Source organism: Dermacentor albipictus, chromosome 3 (assembly GCF_038994185.2).
Source record: "Dermacentor albipictus isolate Rhodes 1998 colony chromosome 3, USDA_Dalb.pri_finalv2, whole genome shotgun sequence".
Taxonomy (NCBI): Eukaryota; Metazoa; Arthropoda; class Arachnida; order Ixodida; family Ixodidae; genus Dermacentor; species Dermacentor albipictus.
In genome coordinates this window covers 48,057,559-48,073,022 of record NC_091823.1, presented here as the reverse complement: position 1 = coordinate 48,073,022, position 15,464 = coordinate 48,057,559, and the positions used below count along the sequence as shown (strand labels likewise).

At 48.4% G+C, this 15,464-nt stretch overlaps 1 protein-coding gene across 2 annotated transcripts in view; it reads right to left on the bottom strand.

The window, feature by feature from the left end:
• Rdl (Resistant to dieldrin) overlaps window positions 1-10,163 on the bottom strand; it is a 225,350-nt gene extending 215,187 nt beyond the window's left edge. For both annotated transcript variants that reach the window (XM_065426929.2, XM_070535419.1), the window contains exons 1-2: window positions 9,805-10,163; window positions 2,500-2,559 (exon numbers count right to left, since the gene is read on the bottom strand). In XM_065426929.2, the coding sequence (XP_065283001.1) occupies window positions 2,500-2,538 (39 nt within the window). In that variant the 5' untranslated portion in view covers window positions 2,539-2,559; window positions 9,805-10,163. The remainder of the gene's footprint in view (window positions 1-2,499; window positions 2,560-9,804) is intronic.
• Between the last annotated feature and the right edge of the window lie 5,301 nt (window positions 10,164-15,464).

The window sequence follows — 15,464 nt, the reverse complement described above, 5'->3', positions numbered from 1 at the left end:
ATGACACCGTGTCTTGCATAAACCAAGTCTTAAAACGCAAGGAACCGAACAGCATACGAACCCAGGCGAAAAGCGGTGCGGCGAAAGCGGGGAGTGAGCTGCTCTCGGGCTTCCAAGCGAGGCGCAGGCGAGAGACGGGGTCGATGCGTGTGCCCGCCGGACGACGGGACAGGCCGCTGCTCGGGTGACGAGCCTACGGGACCGGGGCAACGGAACCAACGACCGAGATTGACGGACGCACAACGCAAACAGACGGCAACTTAGGGGGGAGAGGAAAGAGCGGGCCACGCACGCTCGCGCGCACTGAGTACCAGTAGCCGATGCAAGCAGCAGAAGCAGCAGCAGCAGGAGCGGCGGCGGGAAGCGAGGCCCCGGAGGATGGCCTGAAGATGGAGCCCGAGTGCTGGCGGCGGAGGGATCAAGGGAGGCAAGCAAGTTTCCGCGGCGAACGGGAGCACCCGGCCGAACCAGCGAACGAACAGGGGAAATAATCGGGGGACTGGGGAACCCTAAACACAAAGAAGGAAGGGAGGGGAACCTAAGGCGCCAAGTCCTGCGGGGGGCTCTCTCGCTGGGGCGGGCTACTACTCCCCTTCAGAGTCCTGCGGCTCGTCTCTGGCAGGGCCCTGGCCGCAGCACCCGCAGACGGGTGGTCTTGGACCGTCGCATACCGGCACTGCAGGATTTCTGAAGCATCGCTGGCGCGACGCCCCTCACCCTCGCTTTCGGTGCACCCTCTCCCTCACGGGGCGCATGCGCCAGACCTCTCGGAGGCACTCGCCGATCGATCCCAAGGAGCAGCGCTGGCGCCGCCCGCTGCTGCGCAGACGCACCCCCGTCCGGCGGAAGTGGACCCCCTTGCTCCCCGCCCCCTCCTCCAGACCCCCCGTGTCCACGAGCCACCCGCGCGTGGCAGACCCCCGCCGCCATTGCTCGGACCTCTCTAGCTCTCGCTTCAGCCGCGAGCGAAAAAGGGAGGATGACTGAACCCGTTCTCTCGTCGCGCTCCTCGTGGCCTCCTGCTCTGGGATGCCGGGCTCCTCGTCTGCTCGCTGCCCGCTTCTAGAGTCGTCGTCGTCGTCGTCTGCCGGTCATCGATTCTTGCACTTGTTTACACTCTCGCCTCGCAGCTTTCTTTCCGCTCGCAGTGTTCCAGTTGACTTCTTAATTCTGCACTAGCGCCTTTCTGCCCTCTTCCCCACGCTTCCGGCTCAATCGACTCTCGCCGGGATCGCACTCATTCTAAATTGTGCGCCGCCCTCGGCCCGCCCCGGGACTGTGGCAGCGCTGGTTCCTCTCGTGAGCTCCGAAGATTAAAAGGAGAGACAGGCTCCTTAGTCGGAACAAAAAGGAAAAAAGAAACAGCACGAGAAAGAAGGAGCAAGGAAAGGGAACGGCGTTCATTTTCACAGTTCAACTACTTTCATCATACTGGACCTCTTCTTTTCTTTCTTCAGCTGGGCCTTCGGGCCATTCTGCGGTGGCGTGGAAAGAAAGTTGTACAACTAAGTTTCTCCTCATAGCGGTTCGCTCATCAAGTAAGAATTCTTTCCTCTGGTAGAGAGATGGTGGGGGGGGGGGGGGACCTTGTGCACGCTGTAATTTCTATTTAACGATCACTGCTGCTGTATAAAAAAGGCGGTTTTCTTCAACTATGTTAGCGATCAATAGATGGCTTGGAGATCCCAGAGGTCTACCACAGATTTTATAGATGTCGTGGTGGAGGACGTCAGAATAAATTTTGGAAGATAGTTGTCGCGCATAACGTGCACTACTAAACGTTGCACAAAGATCGCGAGTTTAACTGCACGTGAAACATGCGCAATTATTACCGAGTAAAAGTATTGACGTTTTGCCAAACATCTCTGCTGCGGTGTATCAAACCAGCGGTTTCGTACTAGGCTGTGATAACTGCAGGAGCGGCAGGTCATCTTCGTTAATCACCTTCATCTTCAGGTCATCTTTGGTCATCTTCATCATCTTCGACAATTCGTTAATCCTGTTTCTCGGTTCATCATTGAAATAGCAGAGCGACTCAACGACCAGTTTTACATAAACGCGACTGTAACCACGCTGTGCTGTGGCGCATAACCTTAATGCAATGCGTCACCATTAACAGGCAACGCAGCAACTCTCGTGTTATTGTAGGCGGCACGACTAGGCGCCTGTTCTTTAGCAAGCTCGCCTAGCCTGCGAGTGAAAGAGACGCAAGACATTATGCGGTTTTATGTGCCAAAACCACTTTCTGATCATGAGGCGCGCTGTAGTGGAGGACTCCAGACGTTTGTACTACATGGGGTTATTAAGTACACTGGTGTTTTCGTATTTCACCCCCACCGAAATGCGGCCGCCAATGGCCGGGATTTGATAGCGCGAATCGTGCTTAGAAGCTCAACACCCTAGCCCCTAAGCAACCACGGCGGGTTGAACAAGACGCAAACACCCGGCCTTTAAATAAGGCTAGTAAATAAGGAGATATTAGCGCCTTAATGCACTTACCTGCGAGCATCCGGACATCGCGCGTGTCGCATGTGTCATGACGGTCCTTCCAGTCTAGCCCTTCAGCAAAAAGAAAAAAAAACATTTGATGAAGGAAGTCTTGAAAGCCAAGAAAAAGGTAGCTTCGAATAGCAGTTGGGCATACCGGAATGAAACGGAAGCATGCTGTGATGGCTAGAGGAGACGCGCCACATGAAACGCTGTTAAAGCGACGCTTTGGTTGCGGGCCCCTACCGCACCCTCCTGACCATGGCTGCTGGGTGCTACGGATGTCTCGCCAAATGCTTCACACTTAAAGAAAAAGCTAATGAATTATGGGCGCGACGGTGGGATGGAACTTCCGTATATCAGCCCAGCATGCAGCCCGATGCTCTAACCATTAGGCACGTATAATACCGGGTCCCATGTCAACTAGCTATTGGACATGGTCGGCGCTTGTGTGCCATTGCGTAGCAGGTGTTCGTGAGAGCGCACGCGCGTGCGCCAGCTTTCGTTACGCCAAAGATGCAGGAACGAACGAAAAGGACAAAATTATAGCAATTGATTAACCACTTGACGAAAGCTCCACTTCACATAAGTTCCAAGATGCTAATAATAATAATAATAATAATAATATATAAGGTTTTACGTGCCAAAACCACTTTCTGATTATGAGGCACGCCGTAGTGGGGGACTGCGAAAATTTTGACCACCTGGGGTTCCTTAACGTGCACCTAAATCTAAGTACACGGGTGTTTTCGCATTTCGCCCCCATCGAAATGCGGCCGCCGTGGCCGGGATTCGATCCCACGACCTCGCGCTCAGCAGCCTAACACCATAGCCACTGAGCAACCACGGCGGGTATTCCAAGATGCTAGCTGCGTATCTGCATATTTACCAATATGTTTCAATTTTCGCTGCTTCTTAACAAGCTGCAAGTCAGTTACACTATCAAAATGCGAACCTCACTGCCCTCCCCTCCCCCTCCTCATCTATTAGAAATGCAAGAAATTTGCTTGCGCCCTTAGATTTACGTAAAGGGCAATAAACCTCTGGAAGCTCACATTAATACCAAGTTCCTAATTACAGCGGCCATCATAGCCCAATCATGGCTTTCATACTCCATTACTGAGTAAGCAGTCATAAAAGAACACGAGTATCGCGTAAATATCCATCCAATATGTTAACTTGTAAACGACCTTATATGCTGCTCTCCCACTGATGCCAAATACATTATTGCGGATCTCCAAATTCCTTGCTCGCGGACACCACCGAATTCTGGCACTATGCAATCAGTCATCATTGCGGTGCACACCGACGACACGCTCCTCATGTGGCGTACGCGCAGGTAAACTTCCTCATGGCGCCTCAGGTCAACAATTTGAATTCTGATGGTGTTTATCCTACCGTCCACAATCTACTTAAACGGCTATCAGCCTGAATAGTTCGTGCCCCAAGGAATCCATTTAAACATTATATAGACCATGGCTCCTTCTTCTTTTAACTCGATAAAAGCAGCTGCAGAAACGAGAAAACGTGTTCCAATTTTGATGCGATATTCAGGGATGATTGTACCAAATAAACTGCACAAGAGTGCATAATTGGGCTTGTTCGCTGTTGCCGGGTCTTTCTTTCGTGTCATGTTGTCTGCACTGTTCACCCTGGTATGCAAACCATCCACAATACCTTTCTTCTCAAGTTCCAGGAGTTCCCTGTACCGAACAACACCACCAACAAAATAACCACCAGCAGATTGTTTTCTAAGCGCATTCGCGCGACTTTCACCTTTTTTTTCACTGCTCGCTATCGAGGTTTGGTCTGGAACCGCAACGAACAGTGCCAGACTTTGCGTTGGACAAGTGCCATTGTTATGCTTTGTGAATGCAAAGGGCACCGAAAAGAGAACATGTCGAGTGTGTCTTCAAGCTTCTACCATTTCTCCTTTTCTGTTTCTATATTTTCATTTTCGCCAAATATTTTTTAGACTTTAATAGAATGCGTCTACAGTAGAGCTAGCGACCTGCACGAAGCGGCGCTCAGACGCGGCAGGAGGGAAGACGACTTCGGTTTTAATGAGCTCCGGCGACTGAAGCTTGGCACGCGCTCCACTCGCACCCTTCAGGGCCCGGAAGATGGCAAGCTGAGGTCGGTCGACGGCGGGAACATTTTTAACGCGCCGCGAACAAAGCTAATGAGCAAATGAACAGCGCCCTCTCTGCTGCGGCTGTCAAAAGGAGAGCAGCTCTTAGCGCGATATTTTTTTTTTGTCTGTCTGATGCAGTGGCGTCGGCAACGCGCTTGTGGGAAGAGCCCCGTTCAACTGCGGAACAAAGCTTGCTGGATCGGTTTCTATTTGTTTGTATGTGTAGTTGGAGGAAGGGGGGAGGAGTGCACTGCGGTATGGCGAAAGCCAAGCTTGACGCTCGGGAACGAAATGCGCGTCAGAGAGGAAAGACGAAAATATCACGAAGCAGAGTGGAACAGCGTTCTGTTTATTTGTGGTTTAGGATGGATCTAAAGTGTTTCGGACGAGAAAAAAAAATGTCCCACGAATACGATACTCCCTAATGCAAACTTTGAGCGCAGCTCGACATGTGTTTTCATTTCGCGATATATTGAGGCAAAGAACTTGAGACCGAAATCACCGCACCGACTGGCACTGGGCCGGTGACATCCGCGCCTTCGAAGAGGGAGGAGTCGTATGGGAACGCCGGCATGATGAGCGGCATCGGAGCCAGCTGCCGAAGAAGACGACGACGAACGCGTGAGCTGTGGCACGAGCCAATACCTCATACATGCTTTTTGCACGAGCGCGAGGGGCTGTACGGGAATGCCGTCATAGGGTGCCTCGATGCAGCGCGCCACTTTCAGCGTGGGTGGGAGTACCCACACTTTTCGGCGCCATTTTGGTTCCTTCTAATATGGAAGCTCTGGACGTGTGGCGAGTGCAGATAAACCATCGTGTGGTAAGAAAGGAACAAGGACGTGCTAAGGGCGATACCGCCGCGATTCAAGCGCAGATTTTCTGCTTTACCATCTGATAAGCAGTTTGCATGCATAAACTGCTCGTTTAAAAAAGAGGTTATTGGACACTTTTCGCATGTATCGCAACCTAAAGGTGGCACGATTTATTTGCGAGGTTACCCCTTTTTATTTGCTCATTTCACTCGTAAACATCCCACAAATATTAGTGGACTTGTACTCCTGGATGAAAATTTAAGTTTGAAGCTCTTTTAATAGTAATCGTGTTTCTTATGCTTTTCCCGTCATAATTATTAAAATAGGCAAAAAATTAGGTGACGTCGCATGAGTAGGCCTGAAGCAGTTCAGGTGCTTACCGAAGAAAAGCGCACAGCGAACAGCTGTCAACAATCAAACAGAATTTATTTACAAAAATAAGCACAAATTATTTCACTTTATAAGCTCTCAGCGAGGTTATCGTAGTTAATATGCAGCAGGCTCGTACCTACTATAGTCTTGCTAGCATAACACTAAGATGGCTTTTCAGGAGTGTCAAGCCAACGCATATAAATGCGGAGACGTGTGTACACAAATCGCCCAAGAAGTTTTCCAATAACATATTTGTACCGACAACATGAGTTTTCTGGCAGGGTTACACTCTTTCCGATAATTTTCTTCAGTCTTTCAGTACTATTCTCAGGCGGCTCAGGTCTTGGTCTTCCGCAAAAGACTTGAAAGCATTCTCACGTTCAAAAACAAAGTCCAGAATTTGTCTGATGGCATAAACAATTTTTTTCCGCCTTGGACGTATTCCTTCGGTTGAGTAAGGTGGCATTTCTGTCCAGGTTTCTCAGCCACTAGCACGCACGTGCCCACAGAGCAGTGTTCCACAGTGCAGATAATCGGCTTTGACAAAAAGCCTGCCAAGTGGGCGAGCACATCTTCCTCAAGGGAAGAAACTTCCCCTAAGTTGAGAATGAAGTCGCTTCTCTAATCTCTCTCTCCTGACTGAGTGATGCTTTGTGCTTGTTTAATTTCTGCTGAGAAAAATCGACCAGGTAGGTGCTGTCATCGATCGCATATCCAGATGTATTCGGTACCTTGAGGAATTGGCTCACCGAGTGCGCACTATTCGTAGTGCGTTTTTCAGATCGTAAGCTCTCGGTATGGGACTCATCGTTCGTACTACTGAAAACAAGTTTTCTAGGAAGTCTTGAGCGAGCGTTCTAGTCAGCACAAATGTGTACCCACGCTCCTCCATCAAAGCTCTGTGTAGCTTCATTACCGCATCCGTAGACATCAAGACCCCGGTCTGGCATGGCTTACATGCACCCTTAACGCCAATATTCAGACCCCTGATCACATCGGAAGCAAGTGTCAGAGTTGAAATAGCTTGCGTGTATTTTGCTTCATCGAGATGGCTCAAAGCAACCACAGGATGGTGCGCTGTCATGAGCGTGTACCATTGGAAAATAAGCTTGGAAAACCACACTGTTGTTTCTGCTTCAGGAGGAAGCTCTTTTTTTTTTCTGTCAAGAACCCAACGGATGGTAGTACTTCTCTGAAAAACTGCACGGCAATACCAACTTTCATTCTCGTGAAGTGGCCATTTGATAGGTGAATATCAGTGAGGTTTGAGGGCACCTGTAGCTGGGAATCTCGTTACAGCCCAATTACACGTTAGACATGCTGTTTGGAAACCGCAGCATTTAGTCATTCATATTTGGATACAACGCCATCACTAAGGCACATAGCATCCTTACGTACAAGGTGCCCTCTTGGTTTTTCAGAACATACGAAGGGTGCGACATAAAGTGAAGCTATTTTTGTTTTATCACATGGGTGTGGTAGACTGTATGCAATCCATGACTGTCGTGAATTGGACAGACTTAAAGCCCGCCACATGGCACGGTTTGACAAACCCATATCATAAATTACACACAACACACGTAGCGATATATGTGTGCAGAGACGTACCAGGTGGAACACGAACTCTTTCAGTGTGTTTCCAGAAACGTATGCCCAGGTGAAATGATGCACAACCACGTGCTTCCATTGAGTGTTCAATCCACCAACCATAAAGACAAGTGCATGGTTAGCAGGTTCGTCACTCTCTGGAAGCGTCGTTGTTCCAAGGAATGCATCCCTGCTACGGTTAAGTTCTCGTCCCCTTCTGATTTACATTTCACCCACAAATAAAACACAGTCCTTTTCAATGTATGTCGTTTCCGCAACCTTTGTTTCCAAGATGCCAAATATATCTTCAAGGACTCCCGGCTGAAATGACAGATGTTGAAGCCGCCTACGAAGTGCTCGTCTAGAAGGCAAAGGGTTGCCCTGCTCTAACAAAACATTATAGCGTGTTAAGTCACAGGCAAACTTGAGCTGTAGAGCCTTTTTGACAGTCTCAGCAATCCACAAGCATCCATTTCTGCTCCGTGTATGTAAGGCAGACTTCTGGTCCTCATTGAGAAACTTCAGATTGGAAGTTAGAACAGATATATATTCCTGTAGACACTTGGAACGTTTTGCTTGTTTCTTGAGTTTCTTCTTGCAACGTAATAGTTGCATGTTGAGTGCAGTATACTTCTTTTGCAAGTCCTACAACTTCTTGATCAGCTCACTTGGCTGCAAAGAAAATATATCAGTGGATTGCCTTACATTCTTGTTCTGCTCGGTAATATGGTAGTCACTACTGTCACAATTCCTTTCTGCATCAGGGGAACTCTGAGACGCATCGACGACAAGGGTCGTGGGCAGTGTTCGCTGACACGGAAGTTTTCCTTTTCGATTGAGTTTGAGGTTTTGAGGTTTTCTGTGGCTGGGTCGAGCTGCAAAAATTAACAATAGTAATGATTGTAAAAATGCTACTAAAGAATTAGGGTGAGAAGGAAACTTCCCTAAAATGTAAATATTAGATATAAAAATGGTGGTGTCCTCAAGTATTTGTCCGCTCAGAAATAGCATGTCATTTTTACAACGTACACACCAAGTTCCTTTCATACTTCCATGCAGCAAAAGCTTGAGCAAGCTCATGAATTAGCATACTACGAAAAAGCATTTTCGTGCACAAGAACGTATCCGGTATACTTGAAGTTTCATAGCTTGGAGCACGGAATAACTTGCAATGCATTCCACTTTGCTTGGAAAACGTTTGCTCCCAAGAATGCTGACAACACACAATATACATATCAGCGTTTATGTCTTATCATGTGCATCTATAAACAACCTAGCTTAGGCTTAGAATCTTGTGCAGCCTCAGAATCGAATACACGAATAGATGGTGAAAAGAGGGAGGGCAGCCCTTTGAGAAAAAAAGTCCGCGAACCAACTAGCAGAATCAATACATAAAAACAACAATGAATACACCATAAAAGCAGAATCGACCCACAAAACTTGCTGAGGAACTGGCAAAGATAATGTAGTAAGTACATACCACGAGGTTGTAAAGAAGAACAAGAACCCTTGCAGATAATATTTTGCGGTGCTTTTGACCTAAAGATTCAAGATTCAGTTAATGAAATAGAGTAAAAAAAAAACGCTTCCGTTGCGCAAGCCCATCTGCAAGTTTCGTAAAAAGTATTTATAATAAGCAATGCACGCAACATATGCATACTCCTTGAGCGAAGCTTAAGCGAGTGTAGTCTGCGAAAAATAAAAGCGATAAATTCGCGCAAAAACCATGTACTCTATTGAAGAATTGGTAGACAAACAAGCAAAACACACATCACATGACGGCATCCTTTGCAAGACTTTGCGCAATACCACTGTATATATATATATATGTATATATATATATATATATATATATATATATATATATATATATATATATATATATATATATATATATATATATATATATATATATGTAAACATCGTATACACGTGCACGTACGCCTGTAGTCGAACAAAGCAGGCAACGTATTCCACTTGAGCAGCCGCCATCCATCCTGACAATCTAATTCAAACTGATCCTGCTCAAAATGGAGCTGTCATGTTATGTTACGAGGAGCAGTATGTTATTGAAAGACGAGCCGGCAAATGAAAGCGTAAGGCACTTTCCTCGCAAACACCCGAGTCGACGAACAAACAAATCCCTCATGCCTACAGAGAAGAGATCATTACCCGAACTCAAAAAGGAAACAAGTTTACAAGTGCCCCGCAGCTACTAGCTACAAAAAAAAAAGTCAATCCACACACGTCTAGAAAAAATCTACGCCGTTGCAGCAAGCACGGCGATCACAACGTACTGCAGATGGTCACTACAAAAGGCACGCCAACATATACAGTACATGCAGCTTCTCAATGAAAATGAAAAGGATTACAAAAAGACATTATTCTTAACAAAATCACTATCCTTACCTCGCATATCTTCGTCGTGTCCGTCGGTGCCCAATTGTCACGTTTTACTTGCGCTGCCCATTTCTTCCTTCGTTCAACGTCACGGGGGAAACACTATAGCCGCTGCCCTTTCGCGCTCGATCCAGCGCGCAGAGGGACACAACAGCCCCTCATATTTCTTTAACAAGCACGAACATCACGAGGGACTACACAAAACGCGAGCTTTCGCACCACAACGCCATAAAGAAAGCAAATGAAGCGCGCGTCCGTTCAGCTCGACAGCCGGCGCGATAGGACCAACACGGTGCCAAAAAGCCAGAGGGTCGACGCCGGGCAGTTCAAACGCTGTCCCAACCCAGAAACGTGGCACTGGCATCGAGACACCCTATCATATTGTATTTTTCTTTCTCTATGACCCTATGCTGTCACCTTGGCTGTCACGATGAGCGGCATTGGAGCCAGCTGTGGAAGAAGACGACGACGAACGCGCGAGCAGTGGTACGAGCGAGCCCCTCGTACCGCAGCCACTGGATAAAAAAAAAATGGCTGTGGCTTAGCTAAGGTTAAGCCCAGGATGCGAAGCATACTAGCCTTTATTGTAACGCGACAGCGTTAAGGAGCTCGTGTCGCAGAAAAGCCGGTGTCGTCGGCGTCGGCTCAGGAGTGCGGCGCTTGCTCAGGCGCACATTTCGTTGCCGCGCCGAACGCTGCGTTGCTCGACGCTCACCGCGTCCGATGCGGGGCGCGACGCCGCGAGCGACGGCGCGAGTTGGAGCCCCGTTTCTCCTCTGTCGTGACGTCACGGTGTCACGTGGTATTGAAGGCGACACCGCCACGCCCAACGTTACTAGACTAGGTTCAGTTTTCAAACTCCCGTGACTGCGTGGACCCACCACCGATCCTCGCATCTCGTGGCGCTGCTGTCGCACTTTGCTCGGTCAGCACGGTGCGGACAGGGCGACGAAGCACTGTCCGTTGTTTATGTGTTTTGTAGCGTTGTATATATGCGTGTTTTGCTGCAGTCTCGGTGCATTTTTGCGACACTCTTACGCGTTTTAAATGCCGCGTGCGTTTTGAAGAGCTTACAGGCCGTATCATCCAATTTTATTTAGTGACGCGAATGCATAAATATGCTCCGTTCCTGCAGCGATAACTTACTTTGAATGTGCAAGTCTGCTCGCAAGGGAGCAAAGCTCACGTAGGTTTCAACATTGCACTTGTGAATGCGGTGCTCTGATGAAAGAAATAGTGCTAGCTTCATTTTTTTTCATCCCGAAATGAAGTGCTGAGAGTGTGTATATACCGTGTGTCCCAGCTAACTTCAGCCAGAGATTTAAAATATGCGAATGCCGCGTAGCTGGGCACAACCAAGGTAATGTTTGCCGTAGCTTTGAGATATTCAAATTATTATAAATCCGCCCAGTTAGGTAATGCGTAGGTAATTCATTATTAATTGAAAATTATCCAATAATTGTTAGTGTACTTCTTAATTCGCTAATTAATAAGTTAGTTCATCTATTTATGTAATTCGTTGCCACCACCAAAGGTCCAGGCCTTAACTCTATTTTAATTAACTGTGCCCTAATTAACTTCGCCTAATTCACTGTGCCTTGACTGGCCTCGTGAACTGCCTCGATTGGTTCGCTTGGGCTCCCGTGACCTTCTTGGACCATCGTGTGGTCGCGCTAACATCGCCTCATGCGTTCGCATTAATATTTAATTAGTACTAAGCAGCAACAGCTGATTACAACTACTAATCAGCTACTTACAGCTACTCATCAGCAACAGCTGATTAATATAGAACGCAGTGGACGGCCGGGGCTGCTGCGGCCCTGGACTAAGGACTCCACAGCGCACTCTGGGGCAGCGTAGCAGCATTTTCACAGCTACGTAAAGTTTTTTATTCAATCTCCTAAACGGGAGACTATACAAACATTTAAAGACGCATCGGTGACAACACTTGCTGAGTACATAAGTTGCGAAGTCTGAGGACTCAAGCCCCTTCGCCAACGCAGAGCTGCGCCCTGGTAGAGCTACTTGCGGTGCTCCCGCCCTCTGGCGGCAAACCAAGACAAGGGGCCACCCGCGATGTACGGCGCCTACGGAGAGTTTGACAACTGAACCTAGTCTAGTAACGTTGGCCACGCCTGAGGAGCTGGGTTGAGCTCTAGTAATATGCTTCGCATAAAAAGAAGAAAACTGTGGCCTGCCGAGTGCAGCGAAACCACTCTCATCGTCTGTGGTGTGGGATCGGCATAGAAAACGCGTGGGTAACGCGCCCCCTCATCAAATCACGAAGAACGCGCTTCCAACGCCGCCGCCCATGGAAGCCGACGCGTCTCATCCCCGACAGCTAGCTCCGTTGGGCGGCCCAGCCAAGCGGGTGAGAATGCAACTACGGCGGAGATATTCGCTCCCATTGCAGCCCGCCTGACATGGCAGGCCGCACCTCCTTTTTTTAAAAATCCAGCGGCCGTGCTCACCCATAATTTCTGCACGAGCGCGAGGCGCAGTATGGGAACGCTGTCACGATGAGCGGCATCGGAACCAGCTGTGGAAGACGACGACGAAGGCGCGAGCAGAGGCACGAGCGCGTTGGCGGGGTTACGCCGAGGGACGCCGGCACTCAACCCATGAATGGATGCCTAAGAGCTGCGCTCTAAAACGCCGAGAAGACGCAGATGCTGACTGATAAATACATCGAGTTTCCTACAAAAATTATTGGACGAAACGCTGGCGCTAGTGTCTACGGGAGCTGCAGTGGGAGAGGTTGTCCCAGCATGGGAATTATGGAAAGTACATGGACTTGCCTAGACTTCGTCCTTTTGCCTTCAAATGGCTTTGTGACTTTGTAAACTCGTCATTTTCAACAGTGTATTGCATAATAAATAATTAAATAAACATCATTAAAATTGTCAGACGGCCGGATTCGAACACAGGGACTCTAGCACAGAAGCCTGATATTGAAACCATTATGCCATGGACGCATGTATTGACAAGTGAATGAAACGCCCTTATGAATTTATCGCGGGCATGCCAGTGCGTTGAGACGCTTGGCGCGTTTCGATTTGGCCACCTGGACAAGCTGAATCGTTGCACGTAATAGAAATTGTACGCGTTCCCGGCGTCTTGTGCACTTCGAAGAATACAGGTTGCACTGAAATATACGACAATAAGATTTATATAGCGTAATATACAAAGCCACAAAAACATCTGAATCCACGAGCACGAAGATCAGGCAAATCCATGTACTTCCCATCATTCCCATGGTAGGACAACGACTGCAGCGCCAGAGTTCCCTCTAGTAATTTTTGTAGAAAACTCTATGGATAAATACAGGCAGCAAGACGCCCTGGCATCTTTGACAGCGCACGCTATGAAATGCATGCCGAAGTCCAATACATAGGGCTGGACGCCATGCACCCGAATCGCTTTGGGTTTTTGACTGTTCAAGAACTGCCGTTACGTTTAGATGAGAGAGAATTCATTTGGCCACCCTTTAGTCTCTCTATCTAGCCTCGATACGGTGACCGCGTAAAAAGCGTTTAAAAAACCTAGGCCCTACGAAGGATGGAATGCTGGTCTATAGCTCAGTAAGCGAGTGGCTATCCTCCGCATCACGCCAGCAAATGAGAAGGGGGGCCGAATACGTGCGACAGTATGGCGGAAAAGATCGCTGCCGTCGTGTCGTCGGCATATCGACTCGCCTGCGCGGCTGACGCGTGGATGGTTAGGAGGTCTTAAGAGAGGGGGGCACTATGTTTGGCTGCAAAAACTACGAAACTAAACGGGCACACCATCCTGCTGCGCTGAAGTGGCATTGATGGACGTTGAATAAAGCGGGCGCTCTGTGAGAACGGGGAGGCCTCGCATAAATTAAACAATAATCGTAGATGGGTTCTGCCGGAATCTTTAGTGGTATGCCTTTGTTGATTGCCTCGCATAAATTAAACAATCATCGTAGGTGGGTTCTGCCGGGATTTTTTAGTGGTCGGCCTTTGTCGATTGCATGTTTATTTAACTTTAGTTAAATTCCACGGATGTAAACGAAACATGATTTCCACGGAAGGTCTGCAGGGTGCGTAGAATTTGCATGTGGGCGCGGTATTCCTCTGTTGCAAGGTTAGACAAAATTTGTCGGGTGGAAAGAAAGAATGTAAAATAGACCGACTAGATCAACCGGATGACGCAGCATTTGTTGAGTTCACGGTGCCTTGACGCAAGCAGCAGTCGGTCTGGAAACAAACAAACAAAAAAGCCTTCCCATGATGCAGAAGAACCCCGTGCATGCTCACATCGAACTCTACATCAGTCAGTAGAACGATGTAGTCAGGACAGCCTTGCTACCATATCTACACAATGTCTTCATAGTGGCTGGGCGTAGTTATTTACAAACGGCAACCGCTATCGCAGCGGCATGATGACAAGTGCCTCGTGCAGCTTTCGGAATTCAAACGAGGTCATATATAGTGCCTACATAGTCCACATCCTTATCTACAACCCTTCCTTTCATGATGAAAAAAACAAAAAACTTTTTGTGCCGCTTTAAGCTGACCGGGCGACTGTGTGTTCGCGGAAGAAAAAAATACCTCGCAGACCCAACGCACATCTTGGAATCTGCGAATTTAAGCCTTCGTGAAGCGGTCACTCGAATGCTATAGGTCTGCTCATTTAATTCTTGCATCTTGGGAGTAAAGCTTGTCTCCGAGGACCTGGAACAACAATGACGCCTCGTCGCCAGGGCCAAAGAGGCAGCGAAGGCCAGAGGGTTCCTGGAATGAGGAGACCTCCCACCGAGAGTGGAACTGGGGTTTACCCCGGGATACTGCTTAAAAATAAAAGTTTATTCCCCCTCCTTCTTGGGAGTAAAGGAAAGCTGACCCGCGTGCATGTGCTCTCGTGAACTATGTACAGAATACTCATGCTACGCAATGTGACTCACGCAGCGATCGTCTCAAAAAGCTTGTTGGCGTTGGGACGATTAGAAGTACAGATTGTGGCTCAATAATTAAGAAGCGTCAGGCAGTTGTGCTCAGAGATAGAGGTTCGTTCCTGCCATCGGGCACGCAATTCATGTTTTGTTTTAAAGCCAAGCTATCTTTGCCAATTTTTTCGGCTTGTTCGCCGCCGCCGCCGCTGCTGCCAACGCTGACGCTGGTGCTGCTGCTGTTGTGTTCCATGTTGTGTCTTGGGAGGTGGTTCAGGCAATGCATATGCATAGCAGGGGCGCGGCAGAGAGGAAAGGCGAAGTGAGAAACTTGTTTGGAACATTCCATCACGACGCTACAATGCTCTATGGAGCTCCCTGGACGCAGACACAATGGCCTCTCGACTGATGTAATTATACGAGACCGCCCGCCAAAGCTTTGCAGAAACTGCAGCGCTTACCTCTGTAGTATAACGTTCAACAGTACAGGGTGGAGATAGATTCGTAGAGAGGAGGCAAGGAGACGAGGTAGATACTGGGTAGAACCAACGCAGACACGAAACCGACAGCCTTGCCACTCTTGGCTCACAGATCGCATATATAGGGGGGGTGGGGGGAGAAGGAAAAGGCATCGTAAGAAGGCGAGAGGTCGCTACTACTTGGCACGACAGCAGTCATGGACAAACTCGATAAAATTCAAGTTCAGGGTACCGTACGGCTCGTATCTGCTGCTTCTGAAAAATAAACTCGGTAC